The sequence below is a fragment of the Chelonia mydas genome, chromosome 2, assembly GCF_015237465.2.
Source record: "Chelonia mydas isolate rCheMyd1 chromosome 2, rCheMyd1.pri.v2, whole genome shotgun sequence".
NCBI lineage: Eukaryota > Metazoa > Chordata > Testudines > Cheloniidae > Chelonia > Chelonia mydas.
Window position 1 is genome coordinate 109,741,009 of NC_057850.1, and position 27,496 is coordinate 109,768,504.

Here is a 27,496-nt window from a genome sequence, read left to right on the forward strand (position 1 = left end):
CCTAAATAGTAATTTGGGAACCTAACTTATTTTTTAAAATCTTGGCTTATAAATATGAGTCTGAGAGAAATTATAACATGACACCATATTATCTAGCCTAAAGATGCACATAACCTTTGCTTCCTGACCAGCCTTCATTTATGACAACTCCTCCTTTTCTTTTGAGATTAATATTTTGGTTGCGTTTAAGAGTTTATAAGGTGCTGGTTAAAATGTTCCAAGGGGAAAGGGTAGCAGAGCACATGCTCATTTGAGAGGTGTAAAGGAAAGCAATAAGCTACCTTTGAACTCAGAAGCCAGGACATTTTACAGAATATGCTGATCTTTAATTCTCTAAAAATCAAAACACTGAAGGGGACCAGGTTTGAATTCCTGGCACAGGGCTCCATCTAGCTTTATTACTGCCCTGGCTCACTTTGAGCCTGGGCAGGAAGCATTCTGTCCTGGAGCCCTCTTGTTCCCTTATCTCTCCTCTGGAAGGATCTCAGGGCTCACCAGTCTGCTAGGCCTCACCATTTGCTGGGCTGCCTGTCTGTCAGCAGTCTTCTGACTGAATTGTCAGTGGCCAATGACAGATGCAGTCTCTAGTCTGCTTTAAATACAGGGTAGCAAGTATCTATATTTAAACACAATAAATCATACATAGAAATATTTCCTTTTTTTTTCCTTACAGTGACTTACATCATGTTGATTGGGTGAAATCATACTTGAACATCTGGACTGAGCTTCAAGCTTACATCAAAGAGCATCATACCACAGGCCTCACCTGGAGTAAAACCGTGAGTGCTCCTTCCCTTTCACAGTCAGAACAGGAAAATAACACTAGCTCATTCTGCTTTTACCAGATTCTGGCATTATTGCAGTGATACCAAACATTATCTCCGGGAGAGGAAAGGATTTAAAAAAAAAAAAAAGAAGACGACATTTCTGTATTTAAAATTTTAAAAATATTTTAAGCGGATAAGACAAATGTGACCCAGGAAGAAGATTCAAAACAAAAGTTGACCGTGCAAAGCAGTGAATGTTGTAGTAAGGTAGCTTTTTAGGCTATGTCTACACTACAGACCTTACAGCGGCGCAGCTGTACCACTGCACTGTAAGGTCTCCTGTGTAGCTCTTCTATGCCGGCAGGAGAGAGCTCTCCTGCTGGCATAATTAAACCACCCACAATGAGCAGTGGTAGCTATGTCGGCAGGAGAGCATCTCCCACTGACATAGCGCTCTCCACACTGGCGCTCTTGTTGGCGAAATTCATGTTGGTCAGCGGTGTGGTTTTTTCACACCCCTGACAAAAGTTTTGCTGACAAAAGTGCTGGTGTAGACAAAGCCTAAGTCTCCTAGTATGAGAGATCTAAAGTGGGTCGGGTGCATAGATAAAATAAAATGGAGATCTGAGTGGGCGGAGGTGGACATTGTAATAATAGTCGTCAGATATGAACAAACTAGGCTCAATGTATGCTGGCTGCAGGATTTTTCTTTCTTTAATCTGCCTTTGTGGATAGTGCCATGTCTACCCTCATCTTCCCTTTCACTTTTCCAAAGCATCACAACGGATGGGCCCCAGGGAGGTGAAGCCTCCCCAGAAATTTTGTGTCTTAAACAAATCAGAGACTAAACAGTGCTGGCTGTGTGGCTGCACAACTGTGCTTCTCCAGGGCAGAGCAGGCAACGGTCACAGCTCACTGTTCTTAGCCAGTAGCAGAAGTTACATTCTTTTTGCTCTCCGCTGAGAACAGCTGAAACTTGTGCGAAAGATGGACAGAATGATGCTTTAGGACGATTGTGGCCTAGACATTTGGGGAGGTGGAGAAATTCTTTGGGCTCCTAGTTCTCAGCAGCAATGAGGGAGGAGTAAGGAAATTAGATTCTCCAGGTCCAGTGCGCTATTGCTTGCGGGGATAGAGAGCAGAAGAAAGGTTAAGAAGGGGATAAAAAGTTAAGGAGAGATTGAAAGATGGAAGAATGGGAGGGAAAGACAGAGAAGAGGGAGGTTTTATAATGAGAAAAAGAAATACAAGGGACACATACCACATTATTATAGTATAGATAATTTTATTTTACTATGTTATACGAATATAAATAATTATTGAGCTCCATGCTGTGTGTATATATTGTGTGTAACATATATACAATATAAGTACATTTTCATTGTGTTACAACTATGATGTGTAACCACATTAGAGGATCATCTTGCAATCTGTTGTCTATTCTTCTCTTAAATAGGGTTAAACTTTAAGAATAAAGAATTTGCTGTGTTTGACACACATGCAAGGATTTTGATCCTCTGTCAATATAAAAATGTAAGAGTCTAAGTTTCTTCTTGGTAGTCTAAAGAATGTACTCACATTACTTATTATCTAGTTAGAGGAATTCTAGATGTGAGTCAAAATGTCTTATGCCCTGAAATTTCATTAACAATTCTTTGGTTTTGGAGCGTCCTAATTCTTTTTAAAAAGCACACACATACAATATTGTTCATAGTTTCTTTTGTGTAAGCAAATAAAGACACAGTTTAAAAATTTGTAATTAAGTGGAATGGGACAAGTCACCAGAACGTTACAGTTTCAGGCCAAAACAGTTTTCCAATCCAAAGACATAGAGAAGCTAAAATTGTATCTTATAATGGAGGCTAGCTTTAACTTCAGCTATGAAGTGGTTACCTCCCCTCCAATATATATGGCACATATGTAGAGGTGAGATCCATGTAATAAACTGTATCTGTCGCTAACCTTTGATGCCTGCATCCTAACCACTAAGCCACCTCTTCTTAGACGTATTCTAATATTACAAATCCATGATTGCCAAATCACTACAGCCTAATAGTAGGAGTCAGGATAAAGGCCCTGATGCAACTTTTATTGTAGTCAACGAGAGTCTTTCCACTGACTTTAATAGGAGTTACATTGGCCCAGAGAAAGAAACACATATTAGCATGCCAAGGATCGCACTTGACATGTCCCTTTAGACACATACATTCACTGCACATGCCTTGCACTCAAGGGGCTTGAAACTTACTTCTGTTCAGGGAAAACAACTGTGCCTAGTACATCATGTTACTTGTGCCCAGGGATAGCTTTTGCTCAAATTTGCACTGGACTACAACTTTGCACTCTTCCCTGTGCACCATGCAAGACCTTGAAGCATAGCAAGTGCAAGTGCAAGTTCAAACAAAGGAGAAACTAGCATTTGTTGAAATATGTGTACTTTTTGGTCTAAAAGTAAAATATTAAACTTTTTTGAGGTATCTGAGGAATTAGCTGCTTTTTTGTGGGGTTCTTTCTTTAGCAAAGATTTAAAATATTAAACTTCACTTTCGTTCTCAGTGTTTAGTATAAAATTACACCGTTGCTGCATCCTATTCTATTTTAATCCAGTCAGTGGGTGTGAGAAGAATTACCGATTTTGAAATGATTATAAGACAGAGCTAAGGAACTCTATTACCCTATTAGCAGAATGAGCATTAGAATAAGGGCCAACTTTATATCTGCGAATATATAAAAGAAATAATTTTATTTTACATAATGGAACTTTACAGGTATGGAACTAATATTAAGATAAGACAAAGCTATCTCATTTGCATTTCGTCAGATAGGAGTCATTTTTAGCTTTGTGGGCACCTGCAGTCTTTCCCAAAATAGTAGCTATTGCAGGATACATTTGACTGGTTGTAAGTCAGCATCTCAGCCTCCCACCCAGGGTCTCTCTGTTTCCTTTGGTTTAATTGTCAATCAGAGTGCTGTATGCAAACAGACCGAAACCCACTATTTGTTCATATCAAATATAACGTCTCCACAGACAGTACTCCATCCATTACAGTTGGTTAAAGATGATTTACTGCATCCTTAGTATTATTAGTTTCGCTCACTTGAAATATGTCCTATCTGAAGTGGTTTATCCTGAAAGTATGGTTCAGTTAAATCTCAGATGACCTGGGGCTCAGATGTCACATTCTAAACAGAATGTTCTTATTGATGTGATGTGTAATTCTTTTGACATACCACCAAGTGAACCTTACAAAGTCAGAAGTTTAATAAATTAGCATGTATCTTTTCTGTTTAGATATTTTTCTACTAGACACCTGTAACAAATCCATGAGTTATAAAATGGTATTATGATTTTTCTTTTACTTTTTAAAGTCAGAATTAAACAGTCACATATCAGTATTTTTGGATAGTTTCAGTGAATCCCTGATTATATACTCAGGCTTTCAAAAGTGATACACCTAAGAGTTTTGGCCAGGCATAAAGTGACTGTATCATAAAGATACTGCATTTAAAAGGGAACTTTTGACCAATTTAGCACAGGTTTAATTCCCAGTGAAATCAGTGGAACTACTCACAAGGCCTGATCCTGCACTATTGAAGTCAATGGCAAAGATCCCATTGACTTCAACAAGTCAGGACCAGACCCACAGTGTATAAAGTCGGGCACACGCCCAGGTGTTTGCAGGATCAGGGTCTTAGATAGGTACTATGGGACTATTGCAAACAAAATTGTTAATCCTTGAAAGGAATAGCATCCGCTTATGTGCATAAAAGGAAAAACTGGTAGGTTGGCTAGGCATTGAGAAAGAAATGTTTATGGAAAGAAAATGTTGGTACAGAATCGCTATTGTGTATACAATAAACTTTTGACCAACTTGAATGCATATTTATAAGTACCATGTCGTACAAATAATTTGTCATTGGTATCTACACAACTGAACAAGGAATGCTAGAAATCACACTCACACACAAATAAAATAAATAACTCAGAGTGTTTGGGGTTGTTAAAGAGAGAGAAAAAGTGTCTTGGAAAATCATTAGGAAATTACTACTTTTTTCCAACCAGTTTGCAAATATCTTGGGAAAATGTGCAAAATCAAGAACATAGGAGTTACCAAATTAGATCAGACCATTAGGGAATCTAGAACTGTATCTCTGTCTCTGGCACTGGCCAGTTCTGGATGCTTTAAGAGGCAGGTTCAAGATAGGTCTTAATGGAGTACAGTATAGCGGCCCTAGTACAGGGCACATAAGGGTGAAAGCACACATAAGCAATCAGCCCTCATAATATAATCACAGGGGCTCTATCAGCTTTTATTATTGTGCTTATGCTGATAAAAATAGATCTGTACAGAGTCTGAAAGATAATAATGTGCCCTGTTCTGTCACCCTTATTCATTTCGGTCTTGATTCTGCCACCCTGTTGAGTAATACCTTATTCTTTAAGCAGTCCCACTGAAATATGTGTAATTATTTGAGGAGTAAGTTACTTCTCAACGTTCATACAGGTGGCAGAACTGAGCCACCTGTATTTGCAGATTTTTTAAACAAATAATAAATAGGGTTAGTGCATTTCTGGGCTCTTTGCTCATGGAAAACCTATTCACAAGACTGGTTCCCCTTGGAAGAACCTGAGGGACTAGATAGGTCGACGGCACGTTCTGGGCTGCTGATACTTCCACAGTGCCATTGGACACTTAGGCTGGGTTTCCACTGGAGGACTTTGTGAAGATAGACATTGGAGGAAGTACCTCTCAGCAGAGCCTGAGTAGCCGCCCCTCACAGCCCACTGATTGGCTCATGCTGGTATATAAACCAGGAAGCCATCATGGGGAGCTGTCTGAGCAATGACACAGACTGCCTGCTTGCTTCTGCCCCAGACCTTGCCTTGCTCTGGATCCTAGACTCTGGCTTCTGACCCTGGTTTGTCCCCGACTCTGCTATTTACCTGCTGTCTGTAACCTGGTTCCTGATTCCCTGGTATCCCAACCCAGCTTTACTCTGACCCTGCTACTTGCCTGGTGCCTGACCCTGGCGTCCTGGTATCCTGACCTGGCTTGACCCCAACCCTGCTACTCTTCTCCTGCCTGCAATTTGGTAACTGACCATGAACACAGGCTACCCACAGCCCAGCCCTGACAGTTTACTCAAACCACCTTCACCCCCTAAGCCCATCTAACCCCTGCATATATGATGGAAGGGGTGGGCTGCCCTCCGACCAGTAGCTCCCCAGGGGTCTGGGACCTGCAAGAGCAAGTTGCCAACCTGCAGGCGGAGAACCTAATACTACAGACCCGAGTGATGAAGCTCACTGTCAAAGCACAAACCCTACACAAACAGCTGGCATGCTTACAGGGAGAAGCAGCCGCACTATGTGCCCGACAGACCACCCATCGCCTGAACCAACGCCTGCGGTGCCACTGCCCAAACAGTTTGACAGGGATTGTTGGAAATTCCAGGGGTTTCTGAACCAAGGCAGCCTGCTCTTCCTGCTGTGCCCCCAACGTACCCCATGGACCAGACAAAGGTGGAGCTAATAGTCAGCCTGATTGCCTGTGAAGCATTCGATTGGGCTTCCCTCCTGTTGGAATAGAGCAGGCCCATGGGGTCTGATTGGGACTCCTTGCAAGCCTTCTCAACCATCTTTGATGACCCACATTGTGGCTGCTCTGTAGAGGCTGCCCTCTGGAAGCTTCGCCAGGAGCAAGGGCCAGCCACTTACGTGGCTCATTTCCAACAGTGTGCAGCGGACATCCAATGGAAAGACACTGCCCAACTACATAAATTCTGGTGGTGCTCAGTGAGTATGTAAAAGATGAGCTAGCCTGCCCCATCTGCCTACAGGCCTCTATTGATCTCACATCAACTCTCAGCTGTGTGAGTAGAAGGAGGAAATGAGGGGTGGTCAGATGCCCCCATGTCCGCCCTCTACACCAAAGCCTGTAGGACCCAGTCCTGAACCCATATAGGTCAACAAGGGTCACCAACACTTGACCTCAGGAGAAAGAACATAGACAGCAGTGAAGCTCTGTTTTCACTGTGTGGTTCCAGAACACTCCCTTGCCTCCTCTCCAGCTCAGAAGAGCTCAGGAAATGAACAAGACCAGGCGCAGTAGGGGGGTACAGTCTAGGCACCACCACACCTCATGCTCTGGAACCACCCCCAACCCTCAAGTAGAACCCAACCCAGAATTGGGGGGGAGGAGAGAAAGAGTTAGAACCTGGACCATGAGAATTCTGGGCTGCTAACAATTCAGCATTGTCATAGGAAGCTTACGCCACGTTTCCGCTGGAGTACCCTGTGGAGCTAGGCACTGCAGGAAGTACTGCACAACAGGGTCTGAGTGGCAGCCCCTTGCAGCCCACTGATTGTCTCATGCTGGTATATAAACCAGGAAGCCATCATGGGGAATTGTCCTGAGCAATGACACAGACTGCCTGCTTGCTTCTTCTCCAGACCTTGCCTTGCTGTGGACCCTAGACTCTGTCTTCTGACCCTGGTTTGTCCCAGACTCTGCTATTTGCCTGCTGTCTGTAACTTGATGCCTGACCCTGACTCCCTGGTATCCTTACCCAGTTCGACCCTGACTTATCTCCTGACTGCAACTTGGTAATTGACCAGTGCATACAGGCCACCCACTGCTCAGCCCCACTGACACCCATGGAATAAAATATAGAATTATATTTTCATCATGATATGCAAGCATAATTTTCATGAATGTTGACAGGATTGTGTTTGTGCAACTCAAAGAGACTGTTCTTGCCAGTATGATCCAAAATAATTCAATCTGAAATCATTTCCCTAAAGTAAGGTTTTGGGGATTCATTGAATTGATTGGAATGTGTGAAGTTTCAGAAATCACGTGAATGGGTGGGAGTCATGATACCTGGTTCTACTAGGTAAATCACTAAGTGTTGTGCCTCAATTTACCCATCTGTATAATGGGGATAATAATATTTACTTACCTAATAGAGCTCAGTAAAATTTAATTCATTAATGCTTGGACATTTTCAGATGTCAGAAGAGACTGTAGAAGTGCAAAGCTATTATTATAATGAACTGTTGAAAATGATCAGCATATCATTTCCCCCACACAACAACTGTTCTGTTTTGTGACAGTTGCAACCATGTTTCCTTGTTACCACTTTTTGAACTCTAGACGAAATCTACAGCTGTAGTAATAAACTGTTCCTTCTTTCAGTTGTCACTGGTGAAATGCAAGAGACTACTGAACTATCTCTCCCTCCCCTCGCCCCACTTTTTTTTCTTTTTTAGAAAAAGGACTGAACAGCTGTAGTATAAGCTATCAGGAATGTCTCATAAAAGTTTTAGTTTGCTGGAGGGGTTGAGTGTGTTGGGAGGGACCAGGGAAACACATCCACTCCTATTCATGCAGGTTTACTTTATGGCCTGAAAACAACTGGCAATAAGGAGAGTTTGCTGTAGCTAACTGTATCTCAAATCAGTGCTAACAAACAAATACTGCCTGAGGATTATTTTCCAAAACATTCATCTCAAGTTACTTGTGTAGAGCTGGGATAATTTATTTTTTGTAGACCATGGTCATTTGGGACAAAATTGGTGAGTTTTTGATTTGATGAAATAGTCTCACAATAGTGGTGAATTTAGTGAAAATGTTCCCTTTGACGCAATCTCAAGGAAACACTAAACATTTTCCCCATTTATAAAAAAACACAGATACCTAGGAGAAAATCTGCAATTTACGAACAGTTTCAAAATTGAGATTTATTTACAGTGGGCCGATCCTACTCACATTGAAGCCAATGAGAGTTTTATCTGTGTCTGCAAGTCTTATCTCCTAACACATATTTTTCTAAAATATTCATAATGGAATACATAATATTTTTAAATGTTCTTTAAAAAACTGAAATTTTGATTAAAACTCCCCTAAGCATCTTCAGCGAGAACCAGAGTTAGATCAAACAGTGGTAAGTACTGCAGCCCATAAATTAGCATGCCAGTCTGCCCTTATATTAGTCCCAATACAATCATTTGGCACTTCATTCCCAGCTACAGATGCCTGCTCTAGACATTCTCTCACGGAATCGCCACCATTTCCTTTAACACCTCAACATTTTCCCCATAAAACTTTGTCTTGTCCCTACCATCTGCATGCTCAGAGGAGGAGGCTGCAAAGGCTGATTTTTGCAACCAGCAACCTCATGCTATCTTTATAGTATATCTGCCATGCTATGTTTAGTTTGACCCATTTATCAAAAAGCCACATAGCCACGCCCAGGGGGAATTATAAGTCTTGTGTTCTTATGTGGAATAAAGTTCATCTTTCTTTTCTGACCACCCCCCAGAAGAAGAGATGTTGGGAAGGTATAAACATACACCTGATGCAATTCCATATTTCCAACAAGAAATTTAGAAAATAAATGATGCACCCACCATTGCCAGCGACACTCATCTTTCATAAAACAAGGGGTTAACATGATCAGGTGAAATTCCACCCCGTGTTACTGTATAGCGGTGCAACTCCACTCACCTCAGCAGGATTGCACAAATATAAGTAAGGGCAGAGTCTGGACATAGGGTTTTAATCCTCTAGGTCTTGGTAAGAGACCATGGCTTGCCCCGCCCTTCCTGTCCCCCCCCAATCTTTTCTGGGGCACCCTTCTGCCCCATGTTGTATTTCCCTCTCACTCATTTTGCTGACCAGCTTGCATCACTTTAATCTTAGCCACTTCCATTTCACAGAACACACTGTGCTCCGAGACTGTTACTGGTGCAATGCCAAGCTGGAGATTGCCTGGCAGAGGTTCCTGTAGAAAGCTTCAGCCGTCACCTTTCCCCTGTAAGACAGAGTCTCACCACTGAGACACTAACATTATAGAAACTGCCATTCAGGACACTCAATGTAAACATGGCAGAACACCATCCAGTGCTGAAATCAGTTTCCCCACTGGTGTAGATAGGGTCGGTTACATTCAACACACTTGCTAAGAAGGTGTCCTCACTCCCTCCTTCTAGCAGGGGTTCGCAACACTGTATACTGATTTGGCCCTATCCACACCAGTGGCCAAACATTATTCAGCCCCAGTTAAGGGGAAGCCTGGGGAGACTTGTTTGACACCAGCCATCAAGTGCAGCTTGAGCTGTAGTATAAAAACACAGCCAGGGGGATGGAATGGGAGGACTGAACATACATAGAGGGAAAAGGAGAGAAAGATGTCTACTAATCAATTTAATAGGTTACAAGAAGTATTTCCACATTTTTTTACTTTTAAAAAAGAAACAGCTTAAATAGGCCCATTAAACAAATTACTTAATGATAGTACATCATCATTCAGCTCCAGGGTGATTTAGAGAACCCAGACTTTGTAAAGCATCTCTGATTGCGTGATTGAATGGTATCATTGCTCAGTGGCAACATAGGCCCTATGTTAAATCCCAAACAGGTGATAAATGGCACAAATGCATAAAAGCGGCTTCAGAGCTGGAGAGCCGGACAGATAAATAATCCTGCCGAGAACCAGAAAAAGAGGATTTTTTTTTTATTCACAAAGACTGCAGCCCCTGCACATCAGCTGTTTCATCTTATAACTTCCATATCATTGGGCAGCATGAATGCTTGCAGACAGGTGGCCTAACATGTTGTAGTTAATAGGGCCATAACATTAAGCCACTTTTACAGAAGAAACACCTTAACAAAAGATCTATGTCTCTGTGTCATAGTCCACCTGTTCCTGGAGGCTGTTACATGATATTTTGAGCTCTACGATCCTCATCTTTGTGCCTGCATGTGTATGAAGAGAACAACACAGAGCAGTAATCATTTCAGGCATGTAACTAGGATTAAAGGGGGGTGGGGTATCCTTTTATGAGGAGAAAGTGAACCTCCCCATTGGGAGTCCTATTCATCTGTTGCCTTGAAAAGGAAAGCGTTCAATGAATTTCAGGGGGTTATGCCCCCCCAAAACCACTTGTCTCGTCCTCAATTAGATACCTGTATCATGAGATAGATATAAAGGGATACATTTTATTTCTAACTTACTTCAGTTATTTATATATATATATATATATAATTGTATGTATTATTTAGAAATTTATATTTATACCCAATGTCTTTCCTCACTAAGAGCAATCAGTAGACTACAAAATGAGATGTGTTCCCATTTAAATGTTCCACAGTAATCTCACACTGCACGGGAACCTTCATCCTCCCATCTTCCTTGTTATTACACATAAAACCCTGCAGTAGATCACCAAAAGCTAGAACAAAAAGAGGCATGTCCATGTCTTTCTGTGTGTTTGTACACCACCTAGCACATTAAGGCCTCATTTCTTATTGTGGCGTCTGGATGCTACCATAAGGACAGATACCTTTCTGTGGTTCACTCAATTTGAACTTGATGAGTGATAGAAGTGAGATCCTTTCTGCGTCTAGCCCTACAGAAACTTCCTAGGAACTTAACCTTGGGAACTAGGAGCAAGAGTGATCAGGTAGGTTGTAACGCCTGCGCTGGGACATTACCTGGCTTAAATTACGCTCCAAGAGCTACCATAGAGAAGCTACTCAGAATAAAGAGCTTTGGGTCCAAACACCTCTTCCCCACTGATCTGCACATTTGATGTCGCCCCTCCAGCATGGTGTGGGGTTATCAGCTTCTTCCATGCAACATTCTACTCCTTCACGTCCCTGGCCCATCCAGTGGGGGAAAAGAGGTAGGTCAGGAGGAACATATGGGCAGCTCTGTGGAGCTAAGGGTGGAGACATAATACAGCCACGGTCTGTATTACATTCCTGCACCCCTTCCACAGCAGTATCCCCCTTTTACAGAGAATCCTGGGGCATGCACAAGCTGCTGGAGGTTTATAAGCATGACGCCACAGGAACTGTGTCACTGAGGTACAGGGGGCTGCTAGGGAGCCAGAGTCAGTATGGAGGAACAGGGCCTCTGTGCAGATGACTCTGACCTACACAGGGTCAAACCCTGACCCCAATGGAAGGCTGCAGAGGAAACACCATGATGATAATCCTGTGGAGTTTCCTGTCCCTTGCACAGCTATTTCCACATAGAGCTAGGTTCTAGCCTTTCCAATGTTCATAGGATCTTACTCAGACAGCTACAAAGAATTCTTTGTCCAGTTATATAAATCTTTACTAAAGCAAGCTTTACTAAAGCAACCACATTGAGATTGCTAGTACTGTATGATGAAACGTGTATGATACATTCCCTTCTTCTCAGATGTCTTCCTGTATTTGTATAAAATTGTAATTTTAGCTAGCTAGCGCTGAAGTCAGTCACTTCCCTAATATTTCTTCCAAGGGGCACATTTGCAAGTGATGACACTGTTTCAACAAAAAGATCTTAATTACAAATGGAAAATGACCACGCAAAGATGCAAGTGGGAACAAACATCCCTGAGCATAACTTGAGTGGATGTATGTAAACCAGGGCACTGAAGAGAGCAGCTGTTACCAAGGAAAACAGCTGAAATGAAAATAGAAGACAGGGGCTTGCAGATAACATCCCTCGCTAGTCAAATGGCTCTTAAATACTCTTTGTGTAAAGATACATTGTTGTGGACATCTGCTCAAAGTTAATGTAAAGAGTTGTTTGCAAATAGCAAGCCTTTTAAGCACCTGCTGTATTAGAAAAGATGAACTTTTGTGAGCGTATAATGTGCTGTTTTTTCAATTCCCAGGGGCTCACACATACACACTCCACGCAATGCAAAGCACAAATAAATGGGCTTTATGAAGGGAACTCAGTGGAAACTGGACAGCAATGGAATTCACCCCAATTCAGGGACAGGTCACCCAACTGTAAAATACCCCTTACATAGCTACTACTCCAGCTTGTATGGTGATTGGTGCCCCACGGTGATCCCTATGCAGCCATTCCTAGATACTAGAGCAATTTATGGATCCAATGGACCCTCCTAACCAAGCCCACTCCAAAACTGCCCTCCTTACCAGCGTATTTGGAAGCAGCACAAAATATATTGCCCTGGCAGGCTAGGGATGCAGAGACTTTCCTGCACATCCAGTCTGCTTGCCTGCTCCCTGTCCCCTTGCCAAGAGGTGTGATGGTTCTCAGGGTACCCAGGACTGTGAGTCATCTTTCTTACCGCTGCCTCCAGCAAGAGGGAGTCTTCCCTTTGGTAACTGAGTATCACCTCCCTGACACCACCAGCCTGTCAGCCACTCAGACACTCTCCTCTGGGCTATGCCAGCTCTGTCTTCACCTTGCAGGTTAACAATAGGTGCGCCCCAAGCCTTGAGTCCCTTTGAATCATTCCCTTGTGACATCCAGCCCCAGACACTGGCTACTCACTGAAATTCCAGATTCTCGGCACCCAGAGGTGCAGGGTACCCCAGTTTACCAGTTTTACCTTAAACCACCACTCCTGAAAACCACACAGCACTTGTGAACACTTACAATAAAACAAAAGTAGGTTTATTTAAGAAAGAATAAAGATTTAACTAGAAGTGAGAGAAAAGGATGGAAACAACTGGTTACAAATACAAAACAATCGTAAAACACAAACCTGGGTCTATGCTTAGCAGTAGTTACCTTTCCTATACAACAAAGTAGGCTTACCCCCAAAGTTCAGCTTGTTGCAGAGCTGGCTGGTTTCACAAGAACTAGGATCCAAACGTTCATGAAAGCCCCCTTGTTAAAGGGTTTCCTCAATGAATGGGTCCAGAGCGCCTTTCCCTACACTCTGTTATAGTGAAACAGTGTTTTGTTTTTATTCATAGCCAGGGCAATCTCCTGCCTGCTAAAATGTTCTTTTTCACCTCCAAGTGGTTTTGTTTTGATTGTTGGCATTTGTCTTTGATGGTTTTCCATTGACTGTTCTGCAATGTGGCAAGGGTAGACAATAGAATCTTGCATTACCTCACCAGCTGACTAGGGAGGGGTGGCAACTCTTGCTTGAATAGGTCATCACCAAGACTACCCTGGTGACTAATTTTTGCTCCAAGTCGATAAAGCATAATTTCAATATAAATACAATATTCCTTAAATATTATCCATATATATCTTGCAAAGATTATGAGTCTTGACAAGTTATAAGCACAGTTGCCAACTTCCATGCGGTAAATAAGCACCCTGACTTTCACAATAAGCCAAAAATCAAGCAAATCCCATTTCAAAACAAGGCCAAAACAAGCCAATCCCTAAGAACCCCAACACTCTATGTGACTAGATACCCCTGTCATGCAGTCTGGGACTGTGGTGGGCCCACTGTGCATCCCTGACTCTCTCCCCTGCTTGCCCCTGCTTGCCAGGAGCCGATCAAAAAAAAGAAGCAACAAGCTGCAATAAGCTACAAGCCAAACAAGCAACAAGCCAACAAGCAACTCACAAGTCAATTAAGCCAAAAACAAGCCCAATTTCTGCATTTTTTCGTGGGTTTGGCATGTCTGGTTATAAGTTTTCTGTAGATACCTTACATGTCACTCTTTATGGCTAAATATCCTGTAAGACATGTGTTTGATGTAGTGAGATTGTCAGGTCTGAGGTGAGATTTGTTTTAAAAGAACAGGGGACCCTTGCCCAAGGAGCCTCTATGCTACACATGGGTCCTCCTCCATGGAATGAATTTCATGAAGCATGAATATTTACTTGATCTAAATTGGACAACTCAATATTGTACAGGTTAAAAGAGAGAGACAGACACACACACAGTACACACAGAGGCAGACAATTGACAGCAGCACCAGTATGTTTCTGTATGCCTCCTAATTATTTAAATTGGTCTGTCTTTTCTCATCATTCTGTCCCAGGTGTGTTCACTGGGTGTGTTTGGTAACTTCAGCTGAGTCCCTCATGCCTTGAGATGTGTACGTACAATGGAGCAAACTCAGCCCTGAATTATACCCCAGCAATCTCATTACCTTAGATTTGTTATTAGATGTCTCAGTGGCCTAAATTATGACTGAAATTCATGACAGGTTAAAAAGTGGGACTAGGTTTTGAGAATCTCTTCCTGTGCAATAATTATGGAGACAAATTCTGCTCTTACATACACCCATGTTATTCTGTTGATTTTTATAGGATTACTTGGCTGTAACTCTTCTTTCTAGATCAGTGGTTTTCACGTGGGGTCCACAGAATGTCTAAGATTTCCAAAAGGATCTGCACCTCCATTCTAAATTTTTTAGGGGTCAACAAATGAAAAAAGGTTGAAAAACACTGTTCTAGACACTTCCCTAGTCAGTGTCAGCAACTTTTATAGCCTTCTTCCAAAACCCATGATTGTACTCTAGGCTGTTGTGCAGATTGATTTCTCTGCAGTCTGCTGATATTCTGTGTTGCTTGGCTGTAATTGAGAAAAGAATTTGGCACACAAGAAAAAAGTTTGCAACAGAAGTTCAACTTAACTCTTGAACTTCCTTGATTTCTGTTACAAAGTCGATTGTTATTTTCTCTTCTCCCTTTCCCAAGCCACCTAAATGTGCATAAAAGTAAGAAACAAGAGAAAATGCAGCTTATTTACCATTCAATCTTTGATGGCTCAGTGAGTGCTGCTATGAATTCTAGGAGTGTAGTGGAATATAATGATTTTTGTAACCTCTATTGTTTACTTAGCCCATGGAGGAGGAGGAGGAATACAAAACACTGCTGGTTTTACAGTGTTTAGAGTTCTGATCCTTTACTCACTACCTGAGTCATAACTTGTATGCAAAGATCTTACCCTAGACTGAAACAGTGGGAAAGTACATTATAGAGGTACTGTTGGTTGAATATATTAGCATATTTTTGTCAATTACTGCCATGCTTTTTACTTCTGATACAATTGCCAAAATGCTTCCTTGTTGTTATAGGGCCTGATCCAAAGCCTGCTGAACTCAAATGAAAGACTCCCATTGACTGAAATGGGCTTTAGACTGGGTCCATAATAGGATGTGAGGCAGTTTTGCAGCCTGGGGGGGAAATGATCCCAAAACCAAACAAAAAGTTCTGTTTTCTCTATGGAGAAATTTACCCATCCCACATAAGGCTCAAGGATCTGTGCTCTATGGGAGTGGAGTGGCTGTGGAGGTAAAATCCACCTTCCCATCTCAGGTTTTGTGCAGCCCAGCCTAGCCTTCACCCTCTTGACTGCTATTCTAGTCTATGGGCTGGAATAATTCAGGGACTCTGCTCACATGTGAACCTATGGCCTTTCCAGCAGCCTCATCCCATTGTAGCCTTCCCCATTGGATTGTGCTGGACCCACACAGATGCCAGGTCCTCCTATACATCCATTTTCCTAGCGACCTGCCTGTGCAGCCCCCATGTAAGATATAAGTGGTGCAGAGGGCCTCATGCTACTTCCATATAACCAGCCTGGGCTGCTGCTTCTAGGTGGTAGTTATGCCTGAAACAATGAGGTTTTCAGGTATAGATTCCAAACGTCTGATCTTCCATAATGGATCCTATAAAATGTAGTCTTTATCCTCCTCTGCAGAGGTGCTGTCCAGATGAGGGATTCTTGGAATCAGGGTGACACTCGGTGAGTGGTCAGACAGAAAAAATGAATCCCAATTCCTTTGATCCTTCCTGTCTTTCCTGTGAGTCAGGCAAATTAGAAATCTAAGATCTGAATTGGATTTTTTACTAATAAAGCTGTTCTGTTTCTTTTCATAGTGCACTGGCATAGACATATAATTCAAACAGACCAATACCATGTACTGCTGATTATACAAACCAATTGCTAGAAAGATTAGTTTATTCACACTATATCCATGTCCCTCATTACAGTATTTGTCTATAACTGGTATTATGACTGCACCTGGAGCTATTGTGTTAGAAACATATAGAAATTTTAAAAAATAAAAAGCAGTCAAATCAGAATTCTGAAATATAGTGTTGAATTTAACAGCCTGAGTCACCACAGCCCTACACCACATTGCAAAGTATATTCAAAATCTGAAGGGTAGCATTTTATGCCCACTTAGCATGTGTATAACTGGCTGGGCAAGTTCCACCCTATTATTCATTGTGTTATCTTCACTGGAGATTAGAGTGAAATGCTTTTTTATTTGTCTGGCCTATACTGAATGTGCATCATTTGGGGGTTTATTTTATCTGGGTATTTGGGGAAATAAGAAACTTTCTTCCTTACACTATGAATCTTTCTTAATATGTAAGTTCATTCATTAGTGCCAGCAATTTTTCCCAAGCCCACTGCTGGCCGAAGTCCAACTCCCAGCAGCATTCAAGTATGAAAAGAAGTAAGATTCCATAATAGAGCGTTTTTGAAAAACTGTATTAAACATATTTTCCATCTCTCCCACACATAGGGCCCAACTGCGTCAACAGCATCTGTGTTGTCTACTCTAACAAGTGGGCAGTGCCTCCCACCACCCCCACCTCCACCGCTGCCCCCAGGACCTCCTCCTGTCTTCGATACAGAAAGTGGAAAGGATGAAGCAACCACATCTCGCTCAGCCTTGTTTGCCCAGCTTAACCAGGGAGAGGCAATTACCAAAGGTTAGAGGAAAATAGTTCAACTTGTCACTCTTCAGCCAACTGATACTAGCTACCACTGTACGTACTTAGCCAAATTCTCCCTTTAGTCACATCTATACGGCCCAAAGCCAGTATATTTTTAAGCTTGGAAGCCTAAATTTAGGCATCTAAATCCATATTGAGGCACCCAAATAAATAGCCTGATTTTCAGAGATACTGAGCCCTGGCAGCTCCCATTTAATAAGTAGGATCTCATAGGTACTCAGCACCTTTGAAATTCCTGTCACTTATTTAGATCCCTCAATGTGAATTTGGGCACTTATTATAGGCACCCAAGTTTGACACTTTGGGTCCTGTTGACTTCAGTGGCAGTGCTCAGATGTCACTGAGGCTAGAATTTGTCCACTCTGCATTTTCTGCATACACTGATTTGTACTGAGACATTGGTTTAGATAAGCAGGTACCGACTGCTATACCACTGTATAATGTTGTTGTAAGTACACCTAGATAAAGCTATTAAGCTTTTCTTAATAAAACTGGACAGTCTTAATTAGTGTACACAGTTTTGAGTTGAAATATACGCAGTACAGTAAAGTTCAGTCTTTGGCCCTAGGTATTCTGAGGATGGGTGCATTACAATCAGATTAGCTAGAGAATCTAATTTTCACAGATGAACCTATAAAATGAATGGAGTGGCGGCATGCACAGCTGATGACAGATATAGTGAACCTTTAGATCTGTGAACAGAGAGATGCCAATAGACATTGCTGAGCTTATCTGTGAAGACATAATGCCAGCCCATTCACAGTAAAAGAACCTTTATTTAAAAGTATGAGGCCAGACTGTTCCCTTTTGGCTAAATACCTAAAGAAGCATAAAAGTGTGTTGGACATTTTAATACAATTGTAATCAAACTAGCTATGGTATTCTCTTCCCTGTTTTAATATTAACCTCCCTAGGGGCCTAATGCTGTGAGAGAGACTCAGTCATATCAGCACCTCTTTGTTTATTTATCTATCTATTTATTTATTTATTTATTAGGGCTACGACATGTCTCAGATGACCAGAAGACCCATAAGAATCCCAATCTACGTGCTCAGGGTCCGCCAGTTCGTTCTCCTACAAAAAGCCATACTCCGAGCCCCACTTCTCCCAAAAATTCTCATCAGCAGAGCCATTCTCCTTTGTTAGAACTAGAGGGAAAGAAATGGAGAGTGGTAAGTTCAGCTCACATCGCACATATATACACACACACACACACACGTACTTGTGCCTGGAATATCCCCAGAGGGATTGTACCTGCCTGAGGCACAATCTCTCCAGTGCTCCTCTGGGGGCACAGTGGCTCTGCACTGTCCCATCTAGCCACAGCTTAGTCCTTAATATTCTTGTGAGATTTACAGCTTGTTCATTTGTTGGTGAGAATAGTATGAGAATTTACCTGAACTGGAAAATACTCTTATAAGGTTCAGAACCAATATTTTAGTTCTTAACTCAGTCAAAAAGTCCCTCAGAAGGAAACCCACAGAGAACTCCAATTGAGTAAAGTCCCATTGTGCAAGCCATTCTTACGTATGAGAGATATAGTTGTTGTGACACAATGGAAGTTCTCATTTATTAGCCAGTGGGAGCACCTCTATCTAGATAGTCATATAATCACAATATCATAGTATTTACAAATAGAAAGAACAATAGTTCTCCATCTTCTTTCCCAGCCTATAGAAGGAATAGCTTGATTCGTTTAGTTTTGGAGGGGGTATGTGTGGTTTTTTGCATGTGCATGCAGAGAACTTATTGAATGGAAAGTTATGTTGTTTATAAGGGTGGGGAAGACAAGACATGATTTAGTCAGTTGGTAGCTTACATAGGCCCTTGTTTGCATGGGTCACAGTGTGCATGAGGGACAGCCATTGTTTACATGGGTTGTGCTATGCTAGTGTTAGAATATTCCAGGTACTCTCACTGAGACAGGAAAGTGCAGTAAAGGCAAAACATGGGAGAGCCCCTGTGTACATGCTAAGTAGACCAGCATTTTGCTATGAATTCTGTTTTATTATGCTGGGACACGCAGTGTGTAGCTTACATACCTCAACTCTCCCATTGAAATCAATTGGAAGTCTTGTGTGCAGAATGGGCCCTCAGTGTCTTAAAAATAGAAAGGAAGGTCTTCATGCACTACTCCTTATTGGATACTGCCTTGCTCACACCTAACCCTAATGAATTATATAACAGTATGCACCAACAACTTGTTCTATTCCTGAAGGTGCCTACTTGTTCTAAAATTGGGTGGTAACCAAGCAACAACTTCACTGAGATAGTTTTAAATAGTTGAGTGTATAAGAACCTAGTACCAAAATAAACATTTTTTGGTCTTGGTCAGTGTTAAGATCTTCACAACACAGACACTTCAGCTCTAAATCATGCACACACAGCACTGAATGTGTGCCCTCATAAACACAATCAGTTAGACTTATCACAGGCTGAGATAAGTGAGAATCTTTTTTCCTCCTCATTCTTTTTCTGTGTGAAGATGCAATGACTGGAATAAGTTGTGCTTAAAGTCTACCTTATTGCTGCCTTATTAAAGATAGTGAAACCAGTATATGCGTTTTTTAAAACAGGAATACCAAGAGGATAAGAACGACCTTGTTATTACTGATACTGAACTCAAGCAAGTGGCTTACATTTTTAAATGCAACAAATCTACACTACAAATGAAAGGAAAAATAAATTCTATTACAATTGGTGAGTGGACAGTCTCACATATGAGCTTTGGGGCAGTAAGTCCTGGAAAGATTTGCACATGCAGGTAACTTTATTGACATGAATAGTGCTGTGTAAAGTTACTCACACGTGTAAGTCATTGCAGGATTGAAGCATTTTAGTTTTTAATGTGGTCATGTGATTTTTTTTAAAAAAGATCTTTTATTTTGCCTTCATTCGTTTCGGGTTTGTTTGTTTGTAGACAACTGCAGAAAGTTTGGCCTTGTGTTTGACAACGTCGTGGGTATCGTGGAAGTGATCAATTCCAGGGATATTCAGATTCAGGTAAACATCCAATTAGACAAGAAGAAGAAAAGAACCAACAACTTCAAAGTGGTATTTGACTACTAGAGATAATTTCAGCTTCCCTGGAGTATACAAAAAAAAATGTATATTTCCAAAAATTACCTTTTAGATGCACTAAATTCTTCTAACTTGTCTAGAAAAAGGTTGAGAGTTACTATTGTTTTTGCCTTTGAGTTTTCAAGTGCCACTGATCATGGCTCCCTGTCGAGAACACCTTTCCTTAATGTTCTGGTGCTGTAGTTGAGATCAGCAGAGGTATTTTCTGATAGTCTGGGAACTTTTACTTCTGGGGAGTGGTGGTCAGGTTCTCTCAATGAACGGTCCCCAGGTTTGGACTCCATGCATCCTGGTCCATCAGTGCTGGAGTTTGGCAAAGCTTCATGGCATAGTGCCACTCATTTGCCTAATTGGTGCTAAAGTCAAGAAGGTGGTTGTGAGGCTCAGCTAATTTTCTCACACTGAGGATGTTGGGTAGATTTTCAAATGGCACCTAACTCCAAATGACTTTAATTGAGCGCTAGGTGCTGAGCCCTTGACAGTCTACCCCGTTAGCAACAGAATGGAATTGAAATGGCTTCTTCAGCTTTGCTGGGGGAAGGGCAAACAATGGCTTTTCTTTAAAATATCAATAAAAAATAAAACTGTTAAAACACTCATCAGCTCATATCCTGCCATCCGTCTCGAGGCTCACATTCCTCACTGAAATCAGTGGGGTCTTCTATTTACATGTAGATGGGCAGATACAGCACAGTGAGTGACATTAATAATGGAGAATACTGTACCATGCTTCAGAAATGTGGGTCAAAGCCACCACAGGGAGAGGAACAGCAAGATATTTTGTATCTTTTAAATGTTAAACAAGTGAATGCCATTACTACTAGCTACTTGTCTACTTCTGAACATTTACCAATAATTTTACTGGTAATCACTACATTTCCTTTTGCAGGAAAGAGGCAGTTGGGAGAGAGAAAAGGGCATGATTATTTAAGAAATAGTGATTTTTTTTCAATAAATAGAGGATTTTGATTGTTAGCGCTAGAACTATTCACCAAAGCTGAAAAGTCTATACACAATGAATAGGAACACCACGTCTCGTTAAAATTCAAATAAAGGGGAAATAGATTTGCTAAAATCAAAATGCCTTTGATGATTCAGGCTTCATGAATGTTGCATAAGATTTCAGTGCCTTATAGCGTGGCTGGTCTTGCACTTAAGAAAAGCATGAGTCAGGCTGAACAACAACTGCTTGAAGCAGGCTGCTCTCTTCTTTCTAAGAGTTTGATCCTGCAAGGTGCTGAGCACCTGAACTCTGTCAGCACTTTGCAGGTTTGGTCATATGAATGATATGTTAATGTAACAGATCAATGGAATTCACCAAGCAGATCTTGCCATAAACAGCAATAATAGTGCAATGCTCTTGGCTCTTGACCCCCACCAGTATAACTATTTACTGATTATTTTTCCTGCTGGGTTAATATTTGTCAAATAAAATACCCCCAGGCATACCATATGATCCATATAGGAGCATACTTTCGCCTCAATGGAGCTCCATTAAAATCAACCTAGAGACAGTGCTCCACTTGCACAGACTAGCTATAGAATCAAGGCCATGGCCACTGAACACTCTGTGTTTATCAGCATGTTGTTCAGGAACTGAATCTAAAATGTATTAACGTGAATGATGTGAAAAAACACTCCTTTTTATTTACATGGGTGTGTATATATATATATATATATATATATAGAAATATATATATATATATATATATACACACACACATATATACCCTGCTGCTGCTGTTTTATGACCCTAACTAACCTCTGTCCTTTTGATATCTTGGCAATCATATACCATGGGGCTCTAGTTCCTGCTTTTTTTTTTTTTTTTTTTTTTTTTGCGGGGCAGGGGGTGGAGAGAAGGGGATTCTTACTGAAAAACAGTGACTCAACCACTTTGCCCTGTGGAGTTGTTTACAACCCCACAGATGCAAAGAGGAGTTGGCTCGTTTCCTCTTCTCGCCTCAAGTAAATCTTGCACTTGCTTTCAAACTGACTTAAAGAAATGACTGTTTAATTTAAATTGTAATCAATTTCAATACACTTTTAGAGCTGTACCATTGCTGGCAGGGGAAATAAAAAAAATCCTTTCTTATTATGTGCTGCAATACCTCAGAGACCCTTCAGGCTGCAGAATGTTTTAAGCAGAAACTTGTGGAGCATCTCTCTAGTGAAGGAGTATTTGCAGTCAGAAAAGGAGTACTTGTGGCACCTTAGAAACTAACAAATTTATTTGAGCATAAGCTCACGAAAGCTTATGCTCAAATAAATTTGTTAGTCTCTAAGGTGCCACAAGTACTCCTTTTCTTTTTGCGAATACAGACTAACACGGCTGCTACTCTGAAATCTGTCATTATTTGCAGTCAGTCACTCTGTGTGTGGGGGGGATCTGTTTCCCCATAAGTCCCACTGATGTACATGCAAGTTATGCACTAGTACTGGTGGGAGTGTGTGTGGATCCCATCATCTTATCCCCTTTGGTAAAGAGGGCCAAGGGGTGGAGACCGTGTCTATGTGTGTAGGAGTGAGAGGCTTGTTGTTTAAAAGTTGATGTTTTAGAACTTCAGGGCTAGAAAATAACATTTAATACAGTTAAACAGTAGCAGCCTTCCCACCATCCATTAATTGGTCCATGCCAGTCTGTTTAAATCCCCAAATGTAAATGCAGCTGCCATACATCAGAGTTTGGTGGCCAAAGCTAGGCTCAGCAGGTGGATGGGTTTTTGTTATTAACTGTTACTTTCACTGACGCAGTGGCATTTGGTATTAGGTGCATTTATTGTTCTTCAGGTGATGGGGAAAGTGCCAACCATTTCGATTAACAAGACAGAAGGCTGCCACATATACCTCAGTGAAGATTCATTAGACTGTGAGATTGTGAGTGCCAAGTCATCTGAAATGAACATTCTCATCCCCCTAAATGGAGATTACGTAAGTGGAATATTTTTAAAGACTCAGTTTTTCTCTCTCTTTTAATCTGTGTAGTGATTAGCCTTTCATATTACGAGGCAAGTAGGAGTTAAAGTGCCACAATTCCCCCCCCCCCCCAGCAAGGTCTGATTCAAACCACAGAAATAAACCCTCTTTCATACACCAATAGTCTCAGCTACAATCCATCAAAGAACACCTTTTCCTGGGGTGCAGAGTAATTCCGTACATTAAAAGAGCCGTTATCTCCTTCCGTTGTGATGGAAAATAATTCAGTGTCTCCTATGTCACTTTAGTCTCTGGCCTGTGTGAAACAGATTTCTAACTTCAGTTTCCTGCCACATATTATAAGAACATCAACTCAAAGGTCAAGAAATGCCAGTGTTAAGGTCAACATCATCACATATTAATTCTCAAATAATACAGTGTATTTTTAAATACAAGCTTTTGGTACGTGTATAGTTTCTTTTAGTACTTTCTGCACATGCCAGACAGAGTCCAGGAAAGCATCCGATGAAGTGAGCTGTAGCTCACGAAAGCTTATGCTCAAATAAATTTGTTAGTCTCTAAGGTGCCACAAGTACTCCTTTTCTTTTGATTCATACATAAGGGACACGTTACCTGAAGCCAGGGCTCTGACTCTTCTACTGAGGTTCTCATACTATACTTAGGACTGCAGTATCTCAGCACCTCCTGTGAAGCTGTGCCTCATTCACTGCATGCAATACAGTAGCAGGATATCATATAATTAGGCTGTGTTGTAATACATACACACAAAGGGGCAGGGTTAAAGTTGTGTATGCAACTTTACTGAGGGCTTAACCAGGCTACCTTAACGTTCTCTTAATATTTTTGTGCTGGAATTTCATTGGGGAGTTTTTTGTTAATTAAAAAAAAAAAGCCTAAATGTTCAGCAGTGACTAGTGGTCCTGGGTGCCCAACTTCCGACACCTTAAAAGGGCCTCATTTTCAGAGGACGGTTGCTAAGCACTTTCTGAAAATCAGGCCCCTTTGAACGTGTCTCGAGCTGGGTACCCAAAATCACTAGTCATTTAAGAAAATATAAGTCTACTGCAGGGTCTGAGGAAAGGAGCCCTCTCTTCCACATCTTAGGAGCATCACACAATTTTTACCCTACAAGGTGTGCAGCACCTGAGGCCAGGGATCCAGCAGAGTTCACAGGTGCACACTGAATGAGCTAAGGACTCCCGTGAAGTCCTGCAACATTGACTGTACATAGTGTGTCTTTTGGAATGCTTCACTGTTAAAGTGGTAATGTGACAGTGTTTTTGTTAACATGCACCTTTGTTCATCCACCTAAGACTGGTGAACAATTATCTTGAGATCTGAGATTACATCTGCTACCAAATTCTGGGGATTGACCATGGGTTTTGCTCTGTAGGACATCACTTTTCTCTTTAAAATTCCTGTTAGTCTTGTTACTACCTGACCAAGTTTACTGGTATTTACCAGGTTTTCTTTTCTACATTCCCATCCAGTTAGCTTGACTGCCTGCTAATGGAGTCCATAGTCTTTTTTGAAACAAGTTATATTGATGTAGTTTGCCCAAATAATGAGGAAAGGGGGCTGTTACAAACTAGCACAGGAACAAAGCTAAGTGAATTATGGTAATAATGAGCTTGTTTTCTGTGTGACATTGAAACAGTTTCCTGCGCGTAATGAAGAAGGCCTCTTTGTAATCCAGGCATGTCTGAGTTATAAATGCCTTGTCAATCATGCAGCACTAATAGTATTCCATCAGTTTTTATAAGATATCCACTGTTTATCTAACAATCATTGTTGCTCTTTCCATTTACCAGAAAGAATTTCCTGTTCCTGAACAGTTTAAGACAGCATGGGATGGATCTAAGTTGGTCACTGAACCTGCAGAGATTGTAGGTTAACTTCCTAATGCCATACAGCACCCGCTGACCACGATCTCAGACCAAGGTCAGCCTAAATAAAACAGCAACATAAAGAACTAGAAGTAACAGTAGCATATATTGCTGTAGTAGGTCTTCAAACAGCAGCTCTGTACACTAGAAACCATGACATGTCTGGCACGCTTTTATTAGGCATTCTGATATTTTTAAAGTTTCCACAGTTTGCCTTCATTTACGGTTTTGATTCTACATGATGTCATGTGAACATAAGGGATTTTTTAAAAAAAATACTCCATTCGCGTTATTGGCTATTACACTGCACACAATAAGCCAAAATATTGCATGATATATATACTTTGTTATAATCATGTTTCAGTGCATTCCTTTTTATGTTTCTGCTAGTCAAAAATAATCTTAAAACAGTTAAGATGTTTATTTTACCTTTTAGACAATTCATGTATGATGCGGTGAACATGTACCTTTAGGAAGTGTGTGATTCTTGTAGATCTGTTCTAATAATCATGGGGATTTTTAAGACACAAAAGTACAATTTTCAGCAATACATTTTGCCAGTGGAATATAAAAACAGGATATTTTAATCAAACATTTTTCTAATATGTATATGTAGAGTATCCCTCAGCTTTCAGTTTACACAGACCTGTTGTATCCCTTTTGGTTGTAAATTATTAATCCTAATATCTTCTAGAAAACGTTATTTAATGTTCAGCATATCATCTGAAGGTTTTTCACTTCTCTGATTTCTTTTGTGTTCCTTTATTTGGGGTTGGGGGGACAGGAATTGGGTTTTTTTGTTTTTCTTCACACAGTACTGCACAGCCTGCTCTAAAAACTGAGGGCAGGTCTACACCAGTGGTTCTCAAACCTTTGTACTGGTGACCCTTTTCACACAGCAAGCCTCTGAGTGTGACCCCCTTTATAAATTGAAAACACTTTTAAATATATTTAACACCATTATAAATGCTGGAGGCAACGCGGGGTTTAGGGTGGAGGCTGACAGCTCGTGATCCCCCCATGTAATAACCTCACGACCGACCCGCAGTTTGAGAACCCTTGGTCTACACTACATCCAGGATCATTGCTCTGAGATCGATCCACTGGCAGTCAATTTAGCGAAGACCCGCCAAATCAACAGCAGATCGCTCTGCAGTCAACCCCTGTACTCTACCCCCAATGAGAAGAGTAAGGTAAGTTGACGGGAGAGTTTCTTCTGTTGAAACCCCCCCTCCCCGCCCCCGCAGTGTAGACCCCACGGTAACTTGACCTAAGGTACGTCGACTGCAGCTACATTATTCACGTAGCTGGAGTTGTGTAGTGTAGGTCGATTTTCCACGGTAGTGTAGACATAGCCTGAGATAGGGTTGTTTTATGATTTGGGCACATGCTAAGTGTCAGGTGCCCTATAACTGATTTCCTTGCTGATTTTGGTTCTCTAAAGTATTCTATTGTATAAACTGTCTGTGGGGATGTAATCCCAGGGTTTTGATTGGTTTTTTTAGTCACTTGCAAGATTTGCATACTAATCTTCAAATATGTCCATAAATAAAAGCCATAGATGTATTCCATATGAATTCTGAACCCAAATTAAAGGGACTCTTTCTTGTTTAAGACCCTTGATTCTATGTTACAGTTCTTATTTACGTGCTTTTTCAACACTAAGGTGGCGTGTGCTATACATTTTACGATTTCAGCGTGTAGTACTCAACATTCAGCATACATTTTTGATCACTTGTAATCCTTTGTAAGAGTGAATTCATGGTTATATGCTTGCAAAGCTAGTTACAGGATATACATTGTGCCTCCTGCACCTTTTCAGAGTACATCAATTCCTTCAGGTTTAAGGTATCTGATTGTACTACAACCAATAGTGCTCACACAATAAGGGTTTATTATCTGATGTTTTAGCTGTATGTATAATGTTGTGGCTTTAGTACATAGCATTTTTCAACGGTAAACCTATTCTGAAATAAAAAAAAGGAGTCTGTACTTGGTTTAAATACAGCGAGTTCAGAGTGCACTTCATTTAAGTGTTTTCATCCATTTTCCTAAATGCCATTTCAAAAGGTCTGAATGAGGGGAGGCAGCTCTTACTCCCTGCAGTTGACCGAGTGTCTCTTGTACATCATATCCCACCCTCCCTACTCCCAGAGAATAGCTTGGATATAATGTATTAGTGATAATGGGCAGACTTGCAGTTTCAAAATTAAAGCCTTAGTGGCAACCACAGAACTTCAGAGGCCCTTACTTTAAATAATTGCATTACATAACATCACTCTCTCTTTCTGGAGCACCTGTATGTGCTATAGGGTATGTCCTGGAAATGACCGTGTTCAAGTGGGA

General features: G+C 41.2%; 1 protein-coding gene across 1 annotated transcript in view; it reads left to right on the forward strand.

The window, feature by feature from the left end:
* Positions 1–26,766, forward strand: part of CAP2 (cyclase associated actin cytoskeleton regulatory protein 2) — an 86,605-nt gene extending 59,839 nt beyond the window's left edge. Inside the window, exons 7-13 of the mRNA XM_007054875.4 lie at positions 674–779; positions 17,033–17,222; positions 18,243–18,418; positions 19,823–19,946; positions 20,167–20,249; positions 23,118–23,258; positions 25,076–26,766. Of these exons, the coding sequence (XP_007054937.2) occupies positions 674–779; positions 17,033–17,222; positions 18,243–18,418; positions 19,823–19,946; positions 20,167–20,249; positions 23,118–23,258; positions 25,076–25,159 (904 nt within the window). The 3' untranslated portion in view covers positions 25,160–26,766. The remainder of the gene's footprint in view (positions 1–673; positions 780–17,032; positions 17,223–18,242; positions 18,419–19,822; positions 19,947–20,166; positions 20,250–23,117; positions 23,259–25,075) is intronic.
* Positions 26,767–27,496: the final 730 nt, after the last annotated feature.